This window comes from Desmodus rotundus, chromosome 2 (assembly GCF_022682495.2).
Source record: "Desmodus rotundus isolate HL8 chromosome 2, HLdesRot8A.1, whole genome shotgun sequence".
NCBI classification, from domain to species: Eukaryota; Metazoa; Chordata; class Mammalia; order Chiroptera; family Phyllostomidae; genus Desmodus; species Desmodus rotundus.
The window spans coordinates 160,993,510-161,020,149 of NC_071388.1; the positions used below are offsets into that span (position 1 = coordinate 160,993,510).

Sequence of the window (26,640 nt, forward strand, 5' to 3'; positions counted from 1 at the left end):
CCCTTTGGATCTCCAGCAGACCTGCAACGTGGTATGCTCACGTAAACAACACTGCTGCATTTCCCCAGTACTTTTTCAATTCAGCTACGATTAACATTTTTAGGAAGTACCTCCAATGATAAATTAGAGGCAGTATTAAATATGTAAGAATTCTTACTCAGAAGGTAAATATATGTTTGCTTGAATATTTTTTTAAAAATGTTTGTATGACAGAATTTTCGAGTCACCACTGGATAGCCTGCTCTTTGGAAACAGTTAATAGAAGAAAATCTCAGTACTGCTAGAGAATACTCTGTTCCTTGGGACTGTAACAAAGGTGATGTGATTAGACTATGGCACATTTTCCCAAGGTAACTAAAAAGGAAATAGCCGTTTCTCTGAGTCGCTGGTATTTCCCTTGTGATTCTGAAGATGCCTATGTCTTTGCCATTCTGCTAAACTGAAACTGCCACCCTGTGTCATTTGAAGCTAGTTATTTAATTGCTCTGGCCCTCAGTTTTTTTCTATGATGTATTGGATGATTTCTCAAACCTCTACTATGCCAGTTTTGCATATGAATTTTTTCTTAAAATATTTTGTTCTCACTCATTAAACACTTATTTTATATCTATTATATGCCAGGTGTTTTACTAGTCACTGAAGACACAGCAGTGAGTGGTGAGACATGGCCTCTGCCCTCACATCAATAATAATAACAAAAATGACCGCAAGCATAGTATTAACAATAACTGCTACCATGCTGCATTATGGGTTCTGAAACACTTCCATAGGTATTTTTACATGTGACCTTCACTGAGATGCTGTTAACCGTTTAGGACAAGTGTTATCATCTACATTTTATATACGAAGAAACTGAGACTCAACAATATTAAGTAACTTGGCCAAGGCTACAACTCATGTTGTCACTTAGGATTTAGAAATTTGAACTTGATGATTTACAAAAAAAATTATTATAACATGTCTCAAAAATACTAAAAAATAATAGTATGACAAATCCCATATATTCATACCCCAAAATTTAAAATTATAAAAATTTTGACCCTATTAGGTAGGACATACTTTTTGCCCACAACATCTCATCTCCCCTTTTCCCTTAGTTATAGAATTTTTAGCTAGAAATGTGGCCACGAAGAATGAAGACTGCGAGGCCCCAGGCTTTCTTGCATCTAGAGATGACTGTACGAGTAAATTCTACTGGATGAGAAGTTAAATGTTGAGTGTAGCTCATGAGAAGTGGTCTTCAGGGGAGAAAGTATGTTTTCTTTGCTCTTCTTCCATTCGGCTGACTAGTATATAGAGTCAATAACTAGGACGTAAGTAAGCATCTTCACCCATGATGCTCTGTACTAAGTAAAGCGGGTGAGTCAGCACAAGAGGAGTCAGATTGATGATTACGGACCTGCCATATCAGTTAAGAAGTACTAAACTTCAAGCCAATGGTATTTATCTTGGCTTCTGGTTGTTTTCACACATGTAGCCAAACAAATCTGAACTTACACACATTTATCTATACTTCTTCCACTATTTCTCAATTATGGTGGAGATAGGCACACAGAAAAAAATGGGTTAGCTAGTGCCTCCTCATTTAATATAACAATGAACTGAGATATATTCCATTAACTTAATGTTTTAAAATGACAAATTGTCAACTTTAAAACTCCTTTCCCTTGGGCATGTCCCTGTTATATAATCAACATATTTTTCTGCCTTCTTAATTGATAGGCTTCCCAAATATACCAATTGTTTGGTTTTTAAAATAGGCGTTTTGTTCATAAAGTTGGCAAAAAAGATTTGGAGAAAGGTGGGAAAGTCCCAAACCACTGAATGTGTGACAAGCTTTGGATGTTGAAATCAAGAGAGCATGTGACCTGTCTCAGATCTCAGAAAATACATCGCTGATTTCAGAGCTAGTCTGGCGAGCCTCAGTGAGCTGTCACAATTGATGTCATTATCAAAAGATCAGAGTATACGAGGTCTGTCCAGAAGGTTTCCATCCACGTAATATGAAAAATAGAAACATTTATTGAAGAAGATACAAGATGGAAGAAACTTTGTACATCAGACAATGGCGCCTCAGTCTCCTTCAAAGTAGGCACCTTGGGACCTCACTCAGTTCTCCCAATCGCCATCGGCTGCCCCATTGTATTTTCCTGAATCTCATCATCAGTATGAAATCTCTTCCCTTTCAAAGGTGATTTTAGTTTTGGGAAAAGCCAGAAGTCATGGGGTGCCAAATCTGGTCTTTGGGGGGGCTGAGTCACCTGAGTGACTTGATGTTTTGCCAAAAACTCTGCAAGAGACATGCTGCATGAACAGGCATGCTGTCGTGATAAAGCTGCCAATCACCAGTTGCCCATAGCTGCAGCCTTCTGAATCATCCAAATATTTTCTGCAGAGGAATGTTCAAGCTTAATGCAAAATTTGATGGGGATCTGTTGCTCTACTCACTTAGTCATTTTGAATGCGACAGCCACACAGTACACATGCTCATTCAGCAGTGTCTACTGCCCCCACTGACTAGTACAGTTAAGTCAACATTGTTCACACTTGCACATTCCAGTCCACTCTCCTTGGCTGCCCCGTTACATTGATGTTGCACAAACTGTTCTCATTATGTTAACAATGGCTGGAGTTTTTCTGGACAGACCTTGTATAACAGGGCAGCTGATGGCGATTCCAACAAAGGATTTTGCAGCGTATTTTGAACAGTGGAAGAGACACTGGAAGAACTGTGTGAGGTCCCAAGGTGCGTACTCTGAAGGGGACTGAGGCATCATCGTCCTATGTACAATGTTTCTTGTACCTTGTTTCTTCTTCAACAAATTTCTCTATTTTTCATACTACATGGCTGGATACTCGACATGAACAATGGTAGGGAGACTGCCTGAGGGAGTGGGGGGTGCTGAGTGAAGGAGGCACAGGAGTAAAAACTGGGACAACTGTAATAGCATAATCGATAAAACATAATTTTAAAAAAGAAAAGAAAAAATAAAGTAGAAGACAAACAAAGAGCTTCCCAAGCAAGGAAAAGCTAAAAGAGTTCATTACCACCAAACCAGTATTACAGCAAATGGCAAAAGGTCTTCTTTAAAAATGAGGAGAAAAAAGATAAAAATATGAATAATAAAAATACATATCTATCAACAATTACTTTAAATGAAAATGGATTAAATACTCCAATCAAAAGATATATGCAGGCTGAATTGATACTAAATAAGACCCTTACATATGCTGTCTTCAAGAGACTTCACATAGAAAGACATACACAGACAGTAAGTAAAGGGATGGAAAGAGATATTTCATGCAAATGCAAACAAATAAACAAAAGCTGGGGTAGCGATACTTATACCAGACAAAATAGACTTTGAAACAAAGGCTATATAGCATGAGACAAAGAAGGACCCAGCAACTCCACTTCTGGGTATTTATCCAAAGAAACACAAAACACTAAATCAAAAAGACATATGCATCCATATGTTCACTGCAGCTTTATTTACAATAACCAAGGTATGGAAGCAACCCGAGTGTCCTTCAGTAGGTGAATGGATAAAGAAGTGGTGCATATATACAATGAAATATGACTCAGCCACAAAAGAATGACAATCTTGTCATCTGCAACAACAAGGGTGGACCTAGAGGGTATTGTGCTGACTGAAGCAAGTCAGATAGAGGAAGACAAATGCCATGTGCTTTCACTTATATGTAGAATCTAAAAAACAAAATAAATGAATAAGCAGAACAGAAGCAGACTCATAGATTCAGAGAACATTTCAACGGTTACCAGAAGGGAGGAGTGTTGGGAAGATGGGTACAAAAGGTGAAAGGATTAAAAAGTACAAATTGGTAGGTACAGAACATTCAAGGGGACCTAAACTACAGCATAGGAGATATAGTTAATAATATGGTATAACTTGCCTGGTGTCAGATGGGTACTAGATTTATCATGGGGATCACTTAGTAAGTTATATCCTGTCTCATCACTGGATTATACTTAAATTTAATATAATATTATGTATCAACTATAATTGAAAAATAAAAAGTATTTAAAGTAAAAAAATATTTTAGCTAAGTAGAGCAATCTAAAATAAAATGGAAGGACTGAAAACTTTATTACATTGCAAAGGAAGACTTCCTGTATCAGAACTCCTTTTTTTTTTTTTGGTCTTCTGAAGGAAGACTAAATAGCCTCCCAGGAGACTCATAAAAGGAGTCATCTTACCAACAGCAGCAGAAACACCTGGCACTTTTACTACCTTCTGATTTATGTACACCGTAGTTCCAGGTCTGGAAACTAACCTTCCTTCCATTCAAGAGAAAGGGTTTGGATATTTGTAATTTTATAAAATCAGATTTTGGATTTTGTTTTGTGTAGAACTCTGTGTATTAGAAGCATGACTGTGAGGGCAATTTTACTTGGAAACCTTAACATACACCTTTCTCCCTTGCTGAGTCTTCTCTACTTCACCTCCTTGAAACACTAACAGCTGATTTATCAAATGTATAAAACTCAACTCAATGTGCACCATCCCCTTATCCCCTTATCTCACTGACTAGCACCATCGCCCTCCTTGGCAACAGCACACCTTTCAGGTGTTTCCAGGAAGATTCTATAGTACACTCTTGGCTCCTCTAGTCACTTTTTTCCCCTTGTGAAGTCTTTGGGGACTAAGCTAATGCTCTTTAGTCATCCCTCCTCTTTTTGTTTTAAAATAAATGAAGACTTTAGGTTTATTTTAGTGCTTCATCTCCCCTAGAAGCTCCACTGGCAGGTTAAGGCCCTTGTATGGTATGCAGTGATAGATGCTGAGTCCCATCCTTACTGGTATTTGCTCCTGGGAGGTGAAAAAAAATAAGTGTTTTATAAAGCTCAAATTGGCCTTATCAAACAAAACATGTGCTAGATCAGTGAATGACTGGTGACAGCAGGAGACAGCAGCGCTGGCCTCTCCAATGGAAGTCACTGCAGTTAATGGAAGCTATTATGGGAAAATTCTGGCAAGAAGTTTTTTCTTTTTTTTCTCTTCCAGACAGCTAAAATTTTTTTAAAGAAAAAAATGTATTCAGTTGCTAGGGTAACTGTGGTTTCAAAACTACCGTAACAAAAGCCAGATATCACATATCAAACTACTAAATTGTTAATTTGACTGGTATTTTAAAATAAGTACGTAAAAGAGATGTTTTCTCCTTATCTACCTATAGAGAACAGAGAAAGAGGGAAAATAGGAGGAAAAATAAAGGAGGAGAACAGAGAAAAGGAAATTGGTAGATTTGTTTAAGAAATGTTTTTGCTTTACTAAATATGTGTTGGAAATAAAAACCCCTTCAACCATGTTATACATACATTTGCATGCAGAAATTTAGTCAGATTCAAAACATAAGAAGGATACTGGGTTATCCTGTTTTCAATTTCTCTTTCCACATTTCAACTCCTGCCTGCATTTTAAGTGAATGGTTTTCTGTAGGCGCTTGGTAAAGGAACTGGTTACTTAGAGGAGTCATGCATGTTCTGAAATCTTTTATGAGTGATTGTGTTTATTCTCACTTGATTTAAAGGGAATATAATAAAGCCATTAAGCACTTGGATTCTGGAGTCAGACATAGCTAGGACTGAATTCCTTTTCTATCCCCTACTAAATTCCTTTAACCTCTCTGAGCCTGCTTCTTCATTTATAAAAAGGATATTAGGACAAATGACTTGGTTACTTCAATAAATAAATTGCAAGGAAAGAAAATGAGGGAAAGGGACCTATAGATTAAAAGAGACTTGAGAGGTCCTGGCTGGTGTGGCCCAGTGAATTGAGCGCAGGACTGCAAACCAAAGGGTCACTGGTTTGATTCCCAGTCAGGGCACATGCCTGGCTTTCAGGCCAGGTTCCCAGTTGGGGGTGCACGAGAGGCAAGAGAGGCAACCGACACACAGATGTTTCTCTCACACATAGATGTTTCTCTTCCTCTCTTTCCTTCTCTCATAAAGAAGTAGGGGCAGGGAAGACCCTGGCTGGTGTGGCTCAGTGGATTGAGTGCCAGGCTGCAAATCAAAGGTTTGCTGGTTCAATTCCCAGTCAGGGCACCTGCCTGGGTTGTGGGCTAGGTCCCCAGTGGGGGGCACATGAGAGGAAACCACATACTAATGTTTCTCTCCCTCTCTTTCTCCCACCCTTCCCAGATCTCTAAAAATAAATAAATAAAATCTTTTTTAAAAAAGAAAGAAAAGAGAGAGAGACTTGAGAGACTAAATGTGTAGATATTGGTTAGATATGATTGGGGGGGGAGGAAGCAATGTTCAAAAATCATCTATTAGACAACTGGAGAGACTTAAACACTTATTAGCTGCTTGGGAACACTAAGGAATTATTTCAAATGTGTTTAGGTATGATTGTGACATGGTATTATGGTTCTGGGTTTTTTTTAATAGTTAATTGTCTTTTGATATTTTGATACATACTAGAACATTTATAAGTAAAATGATATAATGAACAAGATCTGCTTCAAAATATGGGAGGTTGGCTATCAGCTAACAATACTGATGCTGTATGATGGTCTTAGAGGGGTTCATTGTAGCATTCTCTACCTTTAAACGTATATTTGAGATATTCCATAATAAAAGTTTTAAAGAGTGATGGTGATAATAGTCATCTGATAAGATTATGGGGTGGATTAAATGAGATGCTGTGTGTAAATCAGTTGGCAGAGTGCCTGCCGTGTAATAAGTGCCCCGTACATTTTAGCTATTCCTATTGGAGAAAACATTTCTTCTTTCCCACGGGCAGACCAGCGCAAGCCAGGTCTGGAGCAGCTAACAGTACCCCTCCCCAAATAGGCAGCTGTCATGACATTTATCTTATCCAGTCCGACTTTGTACTAGTCCCTGTGCTTTACACACACACACACACACACACACTAACATTCTACAGTTTTACAGTAGCTGTTGATTTTTGTCATTAGTTCCATGTAAGTTTTAAGTGGGAATACTATTTTCAGTGGACCATGAAAGGCAAGAACTTCTTTTTTTAGTTCAACTATTAAGTTTTGAGCACATTACTATGAATTTTCCTATGTAGTTTTATTTACCTTTACAGCAATCCTTAGAAGTTTGAAATTATTAGCTTCCTGTTACAAAGGAAAAAGTGTAGAAGCATCTTGGCCCACCCAGCACCACAGCATTAAGTGGTGGACCTTAATTCACACCCAGCTCCTGAGAGTCCCAAAGGGTTTGTGCCCACCCAAGACAGGACCCCTGGCTATCGGACCGCCTGCCTTTCTTTTCCTTGTCCTAGCTTAAAAACAACCACAGCCCAGGAAAAGTTAAATTGACACCCCCAATCAAGAGTCTGAAACCGTATTTATCTGTCCTTTGGCCTGAATGGCAGGATAGCTTACAGCAGGGCGTCAAAGATCTGTGTAGCTGATAAGGAGAGTCACAGGCTTGGGAGGCAGCAGAGCAGAAACTCAGGAAGGGGTAATAGAAAAAGGTTTTCAGGATTGCACTGACATTTGTGTTCAATTTTCCTCTTGTTCAAAATGCTATTCAACTTTTAAGGGAAGGAGAAAGCGGAGATACCAGAACTGTTCAATTCCAAAAATTAAAAACAGCCAGCTGCCATTCAGTACTGTGGGATCTAATTCAAGCACCAGCTGTAATTTAGTTCGGTGGTTGCACCGGCACCCTGAACTTGCAAATGATGAGTTGACTTTAGAATCCAGCTCATTTAAACGGAACAATTGAACGCAAAGCGGGTATCTAATTACAACTGGAGTTACTGGTTGTTTACACAGAACATTCTTGGGAATGGAGCGGAGAAACAAAAAGTCCTAGCGACAAAGTGCCCAAGGAGAAAGTGTTAATGCCTCAAACTGGAGGGCCAGCCTCCTGCGTCCCACTCCAGGGCGTGTCGGGAGTGGATCGAGGTTTTTTTTTTTTTTCCCAACAGCCACCAAGAAGAATCCCCACTAACCCTTTCTCTGCCGAGGCCCAGAGGCCTTTCCTCCGGGGCCACAGTAGCAGCCAAACTGTTGTAAGGAGTCAACACCACTCCTCGTTGGAGCGGACCGCCCACCTCCCCAGGCCTGACCACCCGCTGCCGCGAATCCCCGATCGTCTCTTCCCAGTTGGGCTGCGGTCCTCTTTTAGGAAACAATAGCTATTTCAGAAGAAGCGCAAATAGCCAGGTCTCTGGCAAGACGTTCTCGGGAGTTCCCGCGGGGCAAGGAACCTGGCGACTCCCAGCAGCCGAGCAGAAAAAGAGAGAGCCCGCCCGCGCAGGCCGGGATTCCCGGAGCACGCGGCGACCCGCCTCCCGGGCCCCGCCCTCAGTTTTCCCGCGGGGCCTGGACCAGCCCAGTGTGGAACCACTCTCTTTTCAGTGAGACAGATTTGGAGGGGCGGGGTCCAGAAGCCCGCTGAGAGACTGCGTCCTGAGCGATTTCGAACCGTTCGGAGTACGGGGCATCCCCAGTCCAGCCTCAGGCTCCCTTGCCAGGCGCGCGGTGTCACAGCCACGAAGTCCTATTCTTCCCCGGAGAGAGCCGCCCCTCGATCCCTTGGAGGGTGGAGATTCCTCACGTTCCCTCCTCCCGCTCTCCCGCGTCGGAGAAGAGATGTGTGATTAGGCTGGAGTGAATATTCCGCGTGCTTTGTAATTACGCACACACTGAAATGTTCACCGTTGACTTAAGTTACTTGGCGTTGCGAGGGTTGGGGCCCTGCGTATTGATTAAACGCAGCCTCTATTTACCTAAACAATAAATGTAGAGATTGGCAGCGTTCACTTGATCACAATAATGGGATTGGCAATTAAGGGGCAATGCATCCCAGATGGAACCCAGTCTATGGAAGGCGGGCGGGCAGCAGACTTCTGCAAGACCCGCGCTCCGTAGCTACGACAGCGGAGGTGAGGAGAGGGGCGTAGAGCTGGAGGCGGTGCCCTGAGCGCCGCAGGAGGCGGAGAGGAGGCCCTGCCGCTGCAAGGCAGCTGGCCACCCGGCTGGGAAGGTCCCCAGCTGGCTTCGGGGGACCTGAACATCCCCGCTCCCAGGGTGGCATCTGGAACGAGAAGTCCGTCTCCCAGAAGCGATGTCACCTGCCTGGCTGGGAAGGAGGATGGACGTCGCCGCGCGAGCTCGAGTAAGTGTGTCTGTGTCATCAGAGTGCATTCTGCGTGCGGCAGCGGGCGGGGGAGCAGGAAGAGGCGCACGTGTCTAGTGAGTGCGGAGCCTCTCTTTGCCCTTGTGTAGACCCGGCTCTCGATACTTCAAGGAGCGAGTCAGGGTGGTGGTGTCAGTCTGGCCTTGAGATGGAGGTGAGTGTGACAAGAGAGGCTGGACGGCGCAGGGTTGGACTCTGGAGTGGTCAAAATCCAGACAGCATGGTAGTGTTGACTCAGGACAGGCCTGTTCTTGGGAATGTCGCAGAAGTGCCTGGGTCCTTGGAGAGAATCTTGTAACAGACTTTCTCAGCCTCTCACTGAGCTGTAGGGCCCTGCGATGAAGTCTTAGAAAGGGGTTGAAAGGAACTAACTCAGAAAAGAACTCAGGAGAATGAGACATGGGGTAAAAAAGGACCCATGAGAGCAGCTGCTGATGGTGGGAGGGTTGTCTGTGGGAAAGCATGATCCACCTAGAAGAGTTTCCAAATCCTGGGCTCCGGCTGCATTCTGGCTGCAAAAGACGCAGGTAGCGCCTCTCCCAATGCATGTTGTTTCTCGGCTTTCCATCTCTTCCTTCTGTGTCCCATTATTCACTGGAATGCTTCCCATCCCACATTTAGACACAAACAAAAGGAATTGTCCCAGACGCCCATGAACAAGCTAGGACGAAGCCCTTTCCCGCCAAAGCACTAAGGCCAGGAAATAAGCCGCGCCTGCCTAGGCTCTGGGCGCCGGGACCCGGGAGACTGGAGTGGTTCGAGGATCTAGAGGATTGGAAGGAAGGAGGGAGAAAGGAAAGGAGGAGAATGTTGGGAAAGAGAAGATGGAGGAGGAAGAGGAGGAATCAGCAGGGGCAGAGTTGGACGTGGGGTGCCATTACGATTGCTCCGCCCACCCCACCCCACCCCACCCCCGGCAGCGTTCCCAAGGTCTTTGGGCCAGCCGCCTGCCCCGCGTTTCAGAGCTCTCGGCGGACTGGGGGAGGGGGAGATAAGACAAAGGGAATTCTCCCTCACTGGGAAGTGTGAAGTGCGTCTGTCCTCTCTTTGCAGGCTCTGGAAAAACTGGCAGGAATTTCCTTGTCACGAGAAGACCGACGAGTGTCTGCAGCAAAGGAGACAACTACAAACAGACTTTGGGACGGGAGAGGAGGGCGGGAGGAAGGGGTGGCGGGGCCAGCTTTGATCGCTTCAGCTCTGTTGTAATTTTGTCTTCGCCAGATAGACTAGCTGAAATAGTCAGCCCGTGAGAGGAGTTCCGTTCTGCAGAGTCCCCTCCCTCTCCGCCCCATCCCCACCCCACCCCCAGCGTCATCTGCGCGCGGGGAGCTGGGTCGCAGCTCCTCTCGGAGCAGCGCCTGGAACTTAAAGGGCTAATGGTTGTGTGTTCCTTCCGCAATTAGGAGGCCACACAGCTCTCCAACACACCGTTAAACAAATGTGTCATCCTCCCCCTCTCCAGGGACAAACCGGGGAAGGGAGACAGCTGGGACCCCTTCGGGAGGTGTCCTCCCCTAGAGCAGTGGCGTCGCTGTGACCGCCCCCCCCCCCAACCCCTTACTCCTCCGGGCCTTGGTCTTTCTAAGCTCTTCCTTAGGAAAAAAGAAAGAAAGGGGCAAAGAATGTCCATCGTGCCACCCACCGGACAAGCCAGGAGAGCGTGTGTCCTTGCTTGAAAAGTTTTCTAAATAAATCGCTCTGGTGGTTCTAAGTCACAGCGGTCCCAGGTTTTCTCCAGAACAGGAGGAGGGATGTAAAGGCTGTGCTGTCGTCCCCCGCCCCCCACTCTCTTCTTTTTCTTCCCCCTGTAAATCAGCCATATAAATCATTCGCATTGTTTAAGGTACATTGATCAATCTAATGGCTTGTAATAGGCTCCTAATTGCCATTTGCAGAGTTCTGTAGGCTCCTGTTTGAACAGGGAAGGTTCTTGATTCCAGCAAAGTCCACCGTAATCTTGAGCCTGGCGGATTACAGGCTCAGGAAAAGAACCACGACGACCAGGTCACTGCTGTCTCAGTGCCTCGGGAGAGGGAGAAGGAGGGCTCACTGCGGATATTTGCTAGTCTTTTTAAATCTCGAATCAGCGATTCGTTAATTAGCAACGCTCAGACTGTGATTTACTCGTTATTATAGATTGAGGATGGTTTCATTTATGGCAGACAAGAAACCTGCCTTATTTGTGTCCCTCGTGTCTGTATGCACAGGAAAAACTTCCTTAGCCGCAAACCCCTGTGCTCCTGGGCATACCTTTTCTACTTATTTACTGATTTCTAACAGGGCAACATTAGGGCTTACGATAAGAAATAATACGGGGAGGCATGTTAAAAGGAAGGAAGGAAGAGAAAAAAAAACTTTCTCCAATATGAAGTCCTGGAGATACGCCTAAACTCGTGTTTAACAGCTTGCATTTGCAGTGCCCCCTCCAAGCCCTGGATGGAGGAGGAAGAGCTGGAAGTCTCCTGTCTATGAAAGAGTAGAACTGGGGAATCTGGTACTCTGGCTGGGAGAAGCTGACTAGTGACCAGAATCCTCTGGCCTTTGGTATATATATATTTATTTATTCAGGGTCTATGTGAAAATACTACTTTAATGCCTCCAAAGATGGTTCCATCAGAATTTGCTGTGACAGGAAGTATACTCTAAAACAGAAGCAAGCCAATACTGACTGCCACATTTGCTTAGGTCTACGACCCCTGGGTGATAGTTGATGAGGGAGGGAGGAAGGTAAACCCCAAGCTGAATAGGCCCCCCATAGTTTCCAAGTAATGCAGTAAACAAATCTATGATGCTTGTTGAATAATCTTCCAATAATTGCAGTCATTAAAATCATCACACAGTCTACAGTCACCTTCCTTCCTTTGACACACCAGAGTCTTTCCTTTAATTGTTAATGCATTTTTGGCTCAGATAAACAGATCAAGGCAAGCTTAAAATATATGGCCCAGATACATCTAGCAGCAGAAAATTAGTTCTATAGCAAATGCTTGGAGTATACTTAACAGACTAAGGGGTTTCCGTTTCTCCAGGAGACCTTACAGACAAGATGGATACTTCTGAGCTGCAGGAAAGACGAAAGTTCCATTGGCCTACTGATCCTTCCTGTCTCTTTTATTTGCAAGGGTTGGGCTAGAATGAGGGCATTCTAGAACAAATATTAAATGAAAGCTCAAAGGAAATTGTGGGAGAGTTTCTCAATTTTCTATTAATTTTCTCTATTCATTTGATCCCAAGGCTGGTGCTTTTTAAAACTGAGTATGTGTTAACTATAAAAGCTTCCCTTCTAATGAAAAGCTGCATTTCCTTTGCACCCACAACTGACAAACTCCGACTGTGGGAAGGAGTCACGGTACTCAGGAGGCGCCGAGGTCTGCAGGGCATCCCCCTCCCTTGTTCATGGCAGGTGACTATGGTACCCAGGGCAGGGTTGTTTTTTTATTTTATTTTAACTCAGCTTATTCATGTATTTCCCCAACTCCCACACCGCGCTAACCTAATAATCATTGCTGTAGTGTAGGTCATGCAAATGAAAAGCATAATTAATTGCACAAATGATTCAAAAAGGCAGTTCTGAGGGCTAGCAAATAAATAAATAAAGACAGGTAGGAGGAGGGCAGGTCAGATACACGCTTTTTAAGAGTTCCTCTCTCTTGCCTCTCCCCTCTTTCCTCCCCCAGCATCCTGGCACGGATAGCTGAGGCTTTGGCGTCGGCCAGTAGGGCCCAGGCGAGAACGTTCCGTTCCTCCTTCCCCGACGCCTCCACTCCCTCCCACATCCTCAAGTGTCCCCAACTCTACCCTCACCCCACCCCCGTGCGGTATATCCGCTGCTAACTCAGCTACTGGCGAAAGCCCCCAGAAGACTGGGCAAGCCACCTAATATTTCGAGTTTTTCAGATGATAACTGGTCCACCCCGACCACACTCTGTTACTTGCGCATTAGGGAGAAGCTGCCCCGCTCCCTCCCCCACAATCGCGCCCACCCCCGTGGCATGGGAGCTCCAATCCTTCGGATCAGTGCTAATGACCGAATTGTTTCCCGGCTTTGCCTCCTAAACTCAGCAACTTGAGCAGTTGCTCTAGATCAAAGCTTTCGGTAGAGGCAAGATGGGGGAAACAATATTTGTTCAAAGGAAGTGAACTCTTCCCTTTAATTACCCTATTCTTCTTTATTAGGATTTCTATTGAAAATTTTGCAAAAAATTATGTTGATTTAACCATAGTGTATTTACGTTGTAAATATATTCCAAGATGAAAACACCACGGATCAATTGTAAAGGACCCGGATACATAATTTTTAAAAATCAGTTTCAGTGTATATGAGGTTCTCACCCCACTTTCGCTGCTCAGTCAGATTTGTTTATGCAGAATCGACATTTAATAGTGCTAATTGCACTCCAGTTAAATTGCCCTGATTGCAGAAAGGGAAGCAATTTTCGTGCTCTCTGTCTGGGTTTGGAAGAAATTGTTTTATATTCACCTCTTTATAAAGAAGTGGAGATAAGGCACCGGGGCCTTTGCACAAATTGCACTTAGGGGCTGACTGGCAGCATTCAGGCGCTATAATAGAGCATTATTTGGCCGTTTTGAATAATGTAAAGCGTTTGCTGAAAGCTATTCTCCTGAAAATTGCTTTAACTTTTAAAAAAGGGTGATGATTCACTCCAAACCAGGCCTTTGTCACATTGTCATTATTTCCCCAAATGTTTTAACAGTCAGCTCAACACTTTAGCATAACACATTGATCTTTGTTTAAAAACTAGATTTTTAGAGGATGAAAAAATCTGTCACACACAAAACCGGACTTCTTCAGAAAGATTTCCTTGGGGCCCCACCTTCGATTTAAAGTGGCTAGGGTGTTTGCCTGCGTTGGTTTGGAAGATTTCTCTAACTTTTGTGATCCCGACGCGTGTATCTAAAGGAATACCCCAGGGCGGACGCAGAGTCTGACAGCTGGAACTACATTGAAAACGGCAGGAGGGGGAGGGGAGAGGAGGACGAGGAGGAGAAGAGGAAGGCAAACAGGGCTCCCGGAGCCCGAGGTGCCATCGTGAACGGTTTTAAACCGTTGATTTGAAAATGTCACCAGTGCTAAGTGGCTTTCGGATTGTCTTATTTATTGCTTTGTCAGGTTTCCATAAGGAGAGGGTGTGTTGGAGTGAGGGAGGAGGTGGAAGGGGGAAACCTCGGCCCTTCTCCTCCCGGAGCTTCACTGGGTGAGTCTGAAACGCCTCGCTGCCACTTAACAATTCCTCTATTAGTAAATCCACGCGGAGACTCTACAGGAAGCCGAGCACCAGTCTCCCCTTCCAGGGCAGAAGTCACCTGTTGGGAACAGCTCCCGGGTACCCCTGCCGGGCTTTCTGGCTCTCCCAAACTGCCTGGATTTCCCCTCAACGTCCACTCCGAGTCCCGTGGGGCTTTTCACACCTGCCCCTGTCCCCCTCGGATTCCCACCCCAATCACCCAGTGCACCGCGCTTCATTACAGTCACGCGAGTCTTCTCACTCTCTCCTTTCCTTTCTCTTTCTCTGTCATAATTTCCTGGGTGCTTTCTCCACCTTAAACCAAAGGGGAGGAGAAAGCATTCTGAGCAGAGGTATTCTAATGAAAAACAAAGAAAACTATCCATTTAGCCATCCCCACCCAGGGAGTGCACTAGGATGCAAGCAGGCTCCATCTTAGGGCCGAGAGAAGAGCCACGCTAGTGGCATTATTGGGCCAAGAGATATTGCAAAAGAGGAAAGAAAGCACAATTCCACGTCCTCCTCACTTGATTTTCCGCTGCAACAACTCATCTTTTTCACCCAACCACTCGAGGTTCATGGTTTAAAATGCCTTTTAAAAAGCAGGATGTGGTTTTGGAGGGGAATGTGGTATACTAAAACCAGTACCCAGGTCTGTCCGAGGGCGCTGGTATTTCTGGTTCAAAAGCAGCTCCTGGCTGCCCTGAAGAAAAGAGAGGAAGCAAGAGCCAGGAAGAAGAAAGACCCAGAAGGAAGAAGCTCAGCGGTTGCTGAGGGACTCCAGGAAGCGCAGTTTTTCTGTTTGAGAACCCCTCTTTTCAAACAGACAAGTCCGGAGAGGACTTCAGGCTGCTTCCTAAGCCTGCAAAATGTGGAGGCGCCTACGTTTGGCCTCGTCCTCTGCACTCGCGGGTGGAGGTCCCGGAGAGAGGCTCTTTAATCCCGTTCGCCAAAGCAAGGCGCTGGGGGTGGGGGTCGAGCCCACCTCTCAACAGGGCGCCCTTCCCCCTCAGAGGAGCACCTAGGCCCAGGGGGTCTGGAGTGGGAGTGGGAGTGGGTTGGAGATGGGACAAGAAAACTCGACTCTAGGCTGAAACGTGACACGCAAATCTTCACCGGGTTAAACAAACAGCCGAGCAAGCTGCAGCTTCAGCGGGGGTGGAGGTGAGGGGCGGACGCGGCTCGCGCGGGTCTCTGTTCCCAAAGTTGTTAAAACGTGAAAATAAGCAGCTTCATGCAGCGTGTTGTACGGGCTGATACCTTCCACCCCCAGGCCAGCCCCCCAGCGAAACACGGCAGATAATCAGCACGTCCCACTGTTTAGTCATATTTGACAACTGGGTTAACCTGGTATCTAGGCGCTTGCGAAACGGTACAAAGGGTGCCCTCAATTACCATCAGAAGCTTCTGGCGTGAGTGGCACTTGCATTACCCACCGGGTCAGAGGCCAGAGCGACAATTAGGAAGTCACTTAGACCGCTGGGGAAAACGGTGGGATGCAGCAGGCTCCAGGCCCTCCCAAGTCTGTGGGTGTAGACTTCGACGGAGAGGCCTGTTTCTCTCCCCTCGGGGGAACTGTCCCTTCGCGCTCCCTCCTCAGTGTGACTCAGAGTAAAACTGCATGCCACTGGGAATAAGGAACTGGGGAGAAGACATGAGACAATGCTAAACTCGCGAGCCATAATGATGGATTCCAGCTGAAGTTGTGCTCCGAGGCGAAAGCCTGGACACACCAAGTGAGCGTTGACATTTGCGCCTCCACTCCGGCCTTGGTGGTGCGGTCTCCGCCTCGGCGCTCCCTCCCGTAACGCTTCCTTTTCCACAAGTGGGGAGTGGAGTAGGACTGTCAGTTCCAACTTGCACCATCTCGGGGTGCTCCAGGGGGCTTGTGACTCGGTCTCAACGGTACTTAAACCTGGCTTGTTGCGTGTGTGTAAATTTTTAATTGCACCGTAATCTCTTCGGGACCTAACCCGCGACCCCCGCCCCCCCCCCCGCCCCACCTCTCAAGCTGCCTTGACTGGCACGCGCCGGGAGCCCGGGCTTGGGCCCGTCTGCGCGTCTGATTGGCTGCGGGACAGCTCCCGTCTGCTCTGCCTGCGCCCTCATTGGGCGAGAGGCGCAGCCAGCGGCACTTCAAAGCGGGTGCTCCTCGCACTTAGGCTGAGTTTAGCCGGCGGGAGCCCGGAGTCTGCTCGGCGCGAGCGCGGGGGACGCGGGAGCTGCGCTGGACCGGAGCGGTTCTCCCGAGCAGCCGCCAGGCTCAGCCCCACTCCTGGCCCCGCCGCGCAGCCCAGGGACTTGCTATGGCCACGTCTATACTCGGGGTAAGTCGGAAGTGCGGGAACGCTTTTGCGTGTTTTAACTGAGTAATTTTTCGTTATGGCTTCTCCGTGTCTGCGGCTCCGGAAAACTGTTGCTGCCGGACTGTAGCTTCAACTTCTTTCAGCACTTTCCACATTTTAGGGACTGATTCTTTCCAAGTTATTGGCACCTAGGAGGTGCCTTTGTTAAAAAAAAAAGAAAAAAGATTTGTTAAGTAAATCCTTTTAAATACGGCTTTTAGGAAAACCTAAAGGTTTCTTTTCTTCCCCTCGTGATTTTTACCCCTCCCCCTTGCTTCGGGGATTGTTGCAATTAGGCGACAGTGCTGTTTCCAGAAAACAGCCTTAATCGGTTTGCAGTTCGTGTATTCATGTTAACAAACATTTACACTTCTGCGGTTCCCCAGTTCTCCTGTGACTCAAATCCATCGCTGGGTCGCTTCTCCATGGATTCTTGTTTTCATAATCGGGTGTTGGGGTGCACAAACATTTAAAACAACATTTTCTATTTTAAAAAAGAAGAGTCTAGTAATAGACACCCACGGAGGAGTGCCCCAAGTTTCCTCCGCCTCTGGGCTGCTGTTTCGGCCGCTTCCTTCCTCACCCGGTGTTTGTTGTGGTTGTATTTACCTCCGTGCTTCCCCCCGAAGTGCGGTTTGGGGGCGTCCGTGAAGGAACGGGCTTACGGCGAGAGGAAGGCGAGAACCCTGAGTCCGGTTCTGGGCAGGAGTTGCAGCGACTGAGGCTGAGAGAACCGAGACATCTTTGATTTGTAGCCCTACCGAAAAACAACTTTCCAGCTCTGGGCCCCTAGCCCTTGTGATCGCCTGTGCCCGGTGAGGGGTGCGGCGCATTTTCGGGGAGCCCGAGGGTAGGAGGCACAAGCCGGGGAGCCACGACCCCCGGGACACGCCGCGGGGCGACGAGGCTGCTCACCGGTGCACTTTGTGTCTTCCTCCCACTTCTTCCTGCCCTCCTCCTTGCTCCCTCCCCCGAACCCCCACTCTAGGAAGAGCCGCGCTTCGGAACGACCCCGTTGGCCATGCTGGCGGCGACCTGCAACAAGATTGGCAATACGAGCCCGCTGACTACGCTGCCGGAGTCGAGCGCCTTCGCCAAGGGCGGCTTCCACCCCTGGAAGCGCTCCTCGTCTAGCTGCAACCTCGGCTCTAGCCTCTCGGGCTTCGCGGTGGCCACTGGTGGCCGCGGCTCAGGCGGCCTGGCGGGCGGCTCGGGCGCAGCCAACAGCGCCTTCTGCCTGGCCTCTACGTCCCCCACGTCGTCCGCGTTCAGCAGCGACTACGGCGGCCTCTTCTCCAACTCGGCGGCGGCCGCGGCGGCGGCGGCCGGTGTGTCCCCGCAGGAGGCAGGTGGCCAGTCGGCCTTCATCTCCAAGGTGCACACCACGGCGACCGATGGCCTGTACCCGCGCGTGGGCATGGCGCACCCGTACGAGTCGTGGTACAAGTCAGGCTTTCACTCAACACTGGCAGCGGGCGAGGTGACCAACGGCGCGGCGTCGTCGTGGTGGGACGTGCACAGCAGCCCGGGCTCGTGGCTGGAGGTGCAGAACCCCGCTGGGGGGCTCCAGAGCTCGCTGCACTCGGGCGCCCCCCAGGCCTCGCTGCACTCGCAGCTCGGCACTTACAACCCCGACTTCAGCTCGCTCACGCACTCGGCCTTCAGCTCCACGGGCCTCGGCTCCTCCGCCGCCGCCGCCTCGCACTTGCTCTCCACCAGCCAGCACCTGCTGGCCCAGGACGGCTTCAAGCCGGTGCTTCCTTCCTACTCAGACTCCAGTGCAGCTGTGGCTGCCGCCGCCGCTAGCGCCATGATCTCGGGCGCCGCGGCCGCCGCCGCCGGGGGGAGCTCCGCGCGCTCCGCCCGCCGCTACTCCGGCCGCGCCACCTGCGACTGCCCCAACTGTCAGGAGGCAGAGAGGTTGGGCCCGGCCGGGGCGAGCCTGCGGCGCAAGGGCCTGCACAGCTGCCACATCCCGGGCTGCGGCAAGGTGTACGGCAAGACGTCGCACCTGAAGGCACACCTGCGCTGGCACACGGGCGAGCGGCCCTTCGTGTGCAACTGGCTCTTCTGCGGCAAGCGCTTCACGCGCTCGGACGAGCTGCAGCGGCACCTGCGGACTCACACGGGCGAGAAGCGCTTCGCCTGTCCCGTATGCAACAAGCGCTTCATGCGCAGCGACCACCTGAGCAAACACATTAAGACGCACAATGGGGGTGGCGGGGGCAAAAAGGGCAGCGACAGTGACACGGACGCCAGCAACCTGGAGACGCCCCGCTCGGAGTCCCCCGACCTCATCCTGCACGACTCCGGCGTCAGTGCCGCCCGGGCAGCCGCTGCGGCGGCGGCGGCGGCAGCGGCGGCAGCGGCGGCGGCAGCCACGGCAGGAGGCAAGGAAGCAGCGTCCGGCCCCAGCGACTCTTAGAGGTCTGGCGTGAGGCGCGAGCGAGCGAGCGAGTAGAGACACCGAGAGCGAGCGGAGAACGGGCTGGGGCTCTGGTGACGCCGCCGGGCCCGCTGGAGATAGAGCAGTACCCGACTCCCCAGCCGCTCTACGCCGGCCAAGCCTGGAGCTCCCTGCTGCTGTCCGAGCCCACAAGAGAATCGAACGCATGGTCCAGGAACAAAAGCGAACCACCCTCCGACACAAACAGCACTTAAAAACTGTACACACAAACACACATACACACACCGGAGACCTACAACCAAAAGCACGCACACTCGCGCACAAACACCCACTCGCACAAACTTCTTGAGAGAAGAGCAATACACAGAAACGCTCCCTCCTCCTCCACCGCCCACCCCTCCACCAACCTCCTCTTTCCTTTTCTCCAAAAACAAGCCACTACCCTGCAAAGGACTGTCAGAACATTTGAAAACAAATGGGACCTAAAAAACAGACCCTTTGTGTGGATTATATTATATATATAAATGCTCCAAGTCCTGCTTGATATCTACTTACAATGAGACTTTTTTTTCCCTAAAAAAAGGAAGCATCAAAAAAGGCTTAAGGTGAGAAATTAAACTGGAAGTCTAGTGACAGTTTCTCTGTATTTCATAACTTCTGTATAAATAGGGTTCAAAAGATTGTGTTCTCTTTTATTTTCTTGTAAATGTTCATTCGAATAGAGGGGTTTTTTTGGTGAATTCCTGAAATTCAGGGAGTTTTTTTTCCTTTAATTTTCTGATGCACTTTGTGAAAGTCAGTATATATGTAAAAGATATTTAAAATGTTGAGTTATCATTTCACTCACAAAAACGTAAGTTAAGGTCATCTAAAGAAATTAAATGCGTTTACCTGTATGAAGAAAATCTTGACATCATATTTTCATTTTGGTATTATTAAAGGACTCTGAACAATACACTTCCTTTAATCCTGTTCCTCAATAACTTTTATGTGGGTCGACTTTTTTTGGTGGGGGAAAAAAATTCCCTTAATGTTAGTTTTAGGTAATGTAAGGTTCATGTAAGTTATGAAAGCCATAAACATATACATTTTTTGAGGAGTCAAAAATATTTATTTGTATATTAACAGCATAAATTAAATTGGGCTATAAGAATGTGTAGTCGTATTACTTCCTGGGAGAGTTCTCAAAAGGTGACATTTTAAAACTCTGGAGCGCCTTTAAAAAGCAAAGGTCTTATGTAGCTTTAACTGAGGAGGTGCTTAAACCTCCCCTAGGGGGTCAGCAAAAACTCTAGTGGGTTTGTTTGTTTTTTAAAAGTGATTTTAAAACAATTTGAAAGCAAAGAGCTTTTTGAAAGAAGTCTTTTAGTTTCCAAGGCTCTCTATGTTGGGAGGCAACTCAAGGGAATAAATCGCTAGAGTCAATACCCCGGAAAAGACATTTCATGCCTAAATGAAAATCTTGTTAAATGTTATTAATTTTGACTTAGAGCACACAGCAGCCCCTTGTGCCTTGTATTCCCTTATTAGGGATTCATGTCTTATCAAATATCTAATTAATCTCCTAGACATCATTTGTTCTGGCCAACTTTATCTCAGCTGGTCCACGGGGAAAACTCCAAATATTCTCCGTGACAAAGCTCCCTTGAAGATCTTTTTAATTGTCTAAATTAACTGCACCAAATTTGCATGTCAAACGGTAAAGGGCAACCTGAGATAAAATGTAAACGTTTTAAAAGCCCCCAAACTAAGCACTTGATTTGATAACTAGCCGTTTTAATGTTATGGAAGACAACTGCTCCTTTCCTTTTCAAAGACGGCTGATCTATGCAAATAGTGAATTGGAAATGCCTAGGTCCCCGCGCCGTCAAATGGCCCTCGCAGGTTATTTGAATATCAGTGGCGCTGCCTCTGAAAAGGTTCAAGGATGCTCTCTGACTTCTTTGTGATTACTCAGTGCGGCGTCTTATTCTGAAGAAAAAAAACTCAGGAATAATTAAAGGCTGGGATCAGGCCTGGGAACACATTTGGGACAGGAATCTCATTTAGACAGTCTCTTTCAAAATACGGCACAGTTAAATTGACCAGAAGGCAATTATTGAAATGAAAATTATTTTCACTCTCTTTGTCTTCTGACCACCAACTTAACAGCCCCAGTTTAAAAGAGAGGGAGAGACGAAAAGAAAATTGGTAAATGAGATAATTTCGTAATTCGAAAAAAATGTTAATTTAGAAAATAAAGTGCGTATTTACAGAATAAAATATTTCTAAAAGGCTCCCCACACAATAGGAAATACAAGCAAAGTGAGACCCAACGGAAAAAGAAATTTTCTGATTAATTTCCATCTTGGGAACTTGAATGAAGGTTTTGATTTTTAGGGAAGAAAGATACATTGTTGTTATTAACAATCAACAAAATGTTTCCTTGGAAACTCTGCTCTGAAAAGCCAAGTAACAAAAGTAGTGATAAAACAGAGCAAAGGTCCTCAGAGGGGCGTTTGCGTCGTGAGGTTCGGTGCCTTCTTCCCTCTCCTCCTCGCGGTTCTCGCAGCCTCGGGTGCCCCGCTCTTCTTCCTCGAGATTTTCTTTTCTGTGGCTATTTCTTTACCAGATCACACAGTTCATAACAGGGACACCATCCCCCACCCCTATCGCCAGCGGTCCTTTGGTTCAGGTCGAGCCTTCTGGAGAGGCTGGCAGGAGTGCGTTTGCTCTGGGGACTTTGGGCCGAAGCGCTGGACGCCGAGAGGGTGCCCGGCACGTTTGGGGGTGCGGGCCAGCGGCGCAGAGGTGAGGGTACGGTGGGCTTTCCTGAGGAATGAGGGCGCCCGGGCGCCTGTCCCAGGCAGCTTTGTTTCGGGTGGATAATAAAGGCAGATCAAAGGGCCTGGTGGTGCAGGTCCCGCTGGCCGTGCGGCTCCCTCCGCAGCTCACTGATCAAGGCCTGTGCGCGCTGTCTCTGCCCCGCAGGTCAGCGGATGTCCATCACCGCGGCTCCCGAGACCCGCGGGCGGCGGCCGGGGCCCGAGCGTCCAGCCGGAGCCCGGCGCTCGCGGAAGCCGACCTGGAGGGAGTGGGGTTCCTGGCCCCCCCTCTAACCCCGACAGGCGAAAGCAGATCCCAGACCCAGGGGTCCCAGGGGTCACAGGGGGCGCTAGGAAACCTCGATCTGGGCGGTCGGAGACCCGCTGAGGCCGGGCAACTTGGAGAGCGCGTGCGTGGGAGGACAGCGCCCGCCGGAGCGGGCCGGGGCGCCCCGGGGCCACCTCGGGGTTGCGGCGGCCGGGGCCGCTGTGCCGCTGGGGCCCGGGGGAGCAGGGGCCGCGGCCGCGGGTGCGGGCTCAGAGGAGGGCTGCTGCCCAGAGGCCCAGTGCTCGGCGGGGGCGCGGACGGCCCCCTGAGTTCCGCCCCGGCCCGGGTGAGGGGAAACGCGATTTCGTTTCAGCCGATTTGTCCCAGCGTCTCCTGCTCTGTACCTCCGTGCGCACGGGGAAACGAGGACCACGTTCGCCCGGCCCTGCGGCCACCTGGCCCCATCTGCACCCTCCTCTGGCGGTTTTTCCCCTCTTCTTTTTCTGGCCTTTCTTCCCCCCGACCCCCCGGGAGTGAATTGGGTCCTACCTGATGAGGAAAAAGAAAAAAAATAACCCAACATTTTTTTTCCTCAAGGAGGAAAACATTATTTTGACGAGATTAGATTGTGCACCTGAACTGCGTGTCTGGACATTCCTTCAAATCGTTACAAGTCGTGTAAAATTGAATTTCTTTTTATTCAGATGGAAACTATTTATTTTAACTCTAATCTTATTTGCATCTATTATCTGTATTCACCAAGGCTCTCTCCCACTACAAAAATGCAGATGAAGTAAATCTTACATAAATCCCGCCCATTTGTGTAATTGGTATACTAAGTGTTTATTTTAAGTGAGAATAATTTAGCTACAAATTTTCTTAAGGAATAACATTCTTAACACATTAAAAAACTGAAAACTCTGATTTGCTTTTATGTTTGACAGTCGCTCTTGATTCCGTTAAGAGGAGCTTGGCGAGTGCAGCTCGCTGGCGCCATCTAGAGCTCCGCGCCGGGAAAGCCGCGCTGTCCGCCCGGTTTGCTGCTGTTAGTGCCGGGAGCCCAGAGCTTTCCGCCAGCTGCAACAACCCATCGAAGCAAGAAAAGAAAAGCGAGCTTTTGTGTTGGGGGTTGGGGTGAGGGTGGGGGTGAAGGAAGGGGAAGCCCCGCTTATGGGGGGCACTGCTTAGCAATGGCCGGTTCAATGCTTCTGGAGAAGGAGGTCGTTTCTGAAACAGGCTAACTGAAAATCTGCACAAAGTAAACAAAATAACTCCCTGCTTGGCCCTAGTCTTAGAATTGTTGCATTTAACATCCCTTTCAAGGCAAGTTCACGGTCTTCCGACTCGGAGTTGAGCGTGCTGGGTGCTGTTGGCAGCGACGTGGACCCCGGGATGCGGGCAGGGCGTGGGCGCAGCCCCACGTGCTCTCCGCCCAACGACCCCAGATCCGAGTGCTCCCGGGACGACCGGACCCCAGCTGATTACACCAGGCAACCAGACAATCCCGAGTCCCCAGACTCCCCTGTGAAGGGGAGGGACGCGAGGGACTTGCAGCTTCCGCCAGCCTGGGGCCGGGGTGGCCGAAGCAGTCTCCTGCCTCGCCCGCGAGCTCCAGGCGGCCGTCCTGCCAGAGTTGAGCGCCTGGGGCTGCTGGGCAGGCCCGGGCCGGGAGGGGCGCGCAGGGCCCCGAGAGCCAGGGGCCCTGAAACCCGTCTCCGCGGCCCGTCCCAAAGGGTCCTCACTTCCTGCCAGCGAACACTGACCCCCAGTGCCCCCACCTTTTCCCTTTGACACTCAAATCTAAAATCGGATAACAGTCGGGGGCGTTGACCAATTTTCTCTCTTCTCTGAGCATCGCCCTCCCCCCACCGCCCCTTCCCCTCCTCTTCCTAGTCCACGACCCCACCCCCAGTCTTCAGACATCCTGCGGTGGCTTCTTCTCCTTTCTTGTCCCCGACCACCCTGCGCTTTTATTGTGGTTTAATCTGCAAAGCTACACCTCCAAGTCCCGCGCGCGAGCCGGCGGAGGCGCCGTCGACCGCAGCAGCGAGAGCTGGAGGAGCCCGGCCGGGTGCCGGGCGCGGGCTCGAGGATCTCACGCCTGGGAAAGGCTGTGCTTTTCCGGGAACTCGCAGCCACCTTGCAGCGGATAACTCGGCTGGATTTGTATTTTCTGTTTTAATACAAACCCCACCGCACTGCCTATTTCAAAGATGTGCTAATTACTACTTGGATAGCAGGGCGCAAAGTCCTTGTCCATTTCCCACTACAAAGTAGGTTGCTAGAAAATTTGAAATTGCCTTTCAGCCTAAAGCTGCCTTACCTGAATGTCATAATTACAGTAATTATGTACATCCAAATTACATGCTAATTAAATTAGAATCAAATCGTTCTAAATCGAAATCAAATGAGGTAGTGAAGAATTAATCAATGACAACATAAATAGAGAGCTTCCTTCAGAGATATTTATTGTAACGATCCAAGGAGGAATTTGATCTGAAAAAGTCACCTGTTTATTTACTTTCAAATTAGTAATCAGTTATTATCCTTTCTCCATAATTTTAACCGTTCAGGGTTATTTACCCCCCACCCTTTCCAGACGCAAGAGTTTATAGAAATATGTATGAGCTAAATACATACAGACATGCCTACCCTATATGTAACTGATATAAATATATACAGTGTGTTTGCAACTCCAGTTAAGGGGAAGGTTCCAGAATGTCCGTGGGGACCATTCTTCCAGGGCCTCTTCTCAGGGACCTCAGAAAGGAAAGAATCTAAGTTTTAGGTTTTCCAACACCCTTGCACTCTCTTCCTTTGGAAATTCATACCAGGGATTTTGCATTGTTTGGCAAACATCTATTTCTGAGTGATTCAAATATAAAAGAAATGCAAAGTAATAGGTGTCTCTCCCAGCTCGTTTTCTGCTTGCAGGTTGCTGGCGAGAGTTGATATTTTCCTTTTTGCTTCAGGGGTGAGATTAGCAGCGGCGTCCTAATGCGCCCTCTTCACCTGTGGAGCTGGAGAAACGAGAGAAATTCGCTCGCCCTCCGACCTGCGCGGGAGAAACAGGCTGGGTGCCCCCGAGCTTCGGCGGGAACTGGCAGCCGAGGGTCGTGTGGCCGGGGTGCGACGGGCCCTGGACGCAACCCCTGCGGCCAGCAGCCCGGCGGGGAGGCCGGGGAATTTCTTCTGGATGGGCCACGGGCGGGGGGCGCGGGGGCTCCGGTGCTGCGGGCCAACCTGACCCTTTCCCTTTACACCTGGCGGTTGGGGAGTCCAACCACCGCCTCGCACCTGAGGCGCATTTTCTAGAAGGATGCGCCCCCTCATTCTCAGCCGTTGCATTTGGGTTTGAGGTGTGTCGGAGGGTTCCCAGCCACGGGTCTAGAAGGAAAGCACCGTAGTACGCAGAGGCAGCGGCGCCTCTGGGGGACGGAAGGGACAGCCGCAGCCCCAGCTCACTCTAGCACCCACTCCAGCCCTTCTGGCGTCCTTTGGGCTTAGGGAAAGGTCCTTGAAAGCCCCGCTTCGGCCAGTAACCAAGCCCCGAGCCTCCCCTCTGCCCTCGCCTGAGTCAAAGGGACTGGTTTTTCCGGGTCTAGGAAGGGGCACCGATGGCTCACGGGCAGTTTGGGCCAGAATGTGCATGCCTTTCTATTACTGTAATGGCAACTCCTGCGTTTCATCCCGCGGCTGGCTTCATTATTACCGTTGCGTTCTGAGGGGGTGGTAAGTGTGGCGTGAAGGGAGGAGAAAGGGGGAAGGTGATGAGTATCTGCTTCCTTTCTGCCAGCAGGACCCGGTTGTAGGAACCTCATCAGGAGAGCTCTCAGCTGTCATCGCACTTCCCGAACCTCGGAGTTCCCTTGGTCTTATTTGTTCCTCACAACTCTTTAAAAGGATCTCCTTTTTGATCCAGAAAACACTCCCAAGGCCTGCAGCTATTGCATGCCTTTCTTCATCTCAGTGGTAACTCCCAGTCCCTTTTCAGAAAACTTAAGTATTTCTTAATATCCCTCAGCTACTTAAGTTAAAATGCAGCTTTCTTCCTGTTCTCGAGCACAGGGAGTGGAGGGCCTGTGCCAGCGCGGGGCTCAGGGGTCATTAGGTGAGCAGGAGAGTGAAACGGCCCCGGTGGATTCTGGAGAACTTTGAGCTTCGATGCTAAAGCATATTAAATATTTGGTGATTAAAACTGGAAAACGCCGTGTTCAGCAGCGTGGACTGCGCTGGTTCACTATCAGCCAGCAATCTCATGGAAGAACAGCAAGGTAGGTCTCACAAGCCCTTCAGATAAACAGCTTTTTTTCAGATTAAAACCCTAAAATGCAAAACAAGATCTCCATTTCATGTTGCAAGGTAAGCAGACCTGCCGCTTTGCTGCAGCAACCTCTGCTTATTTTGACACATTTATTAAATGAA

The 26,640-nt window shown here is 48.6% G+C and overlaps 1 protein-coding gene and 1 long non-coding RNA gene across 2 annotated transcripts; both read left to right on the forward strand.

Annotated features, from left to right (window-relative positions):
• Window positions 1–8,963: 8,963 nt before the first annotated feature.
• Window positions 8,964–10,860, forward strand: LOC112305711 (uncharacterized). The gene is made up of 2 exons (XR_002974859.2): window positions 8,964–9,124; window positions 10,199–10,860. It is a non-coding gene; the product is annotated as an uncharacterized lncRNA (long non-coding RNA).
• A 5,696-nt stretch (window positions 10,861–16,556) lies between these two features.
• Window positions 16,557–20,098, forward strand: SP9 (Sp9 transcription factor). The gene is made up of 2 exons (XM_053919438.1): window positions 16,557–16,718; window positions 17,725–20,098. Exons 1-2 carry the CDS (start codon window positions 16,698–16,700, stop codon window positions 19,159–19,161), a joined length of 1,458 nt encoding a protein of 485 aa, XP_053775413.1. The 5' UTR covers window positions 16,557–16,697; the 3' UTR covers window positions 19,162–20,098.
• Window positions 20,099–26,640: the final 6,542 nt, after the last annotated feature.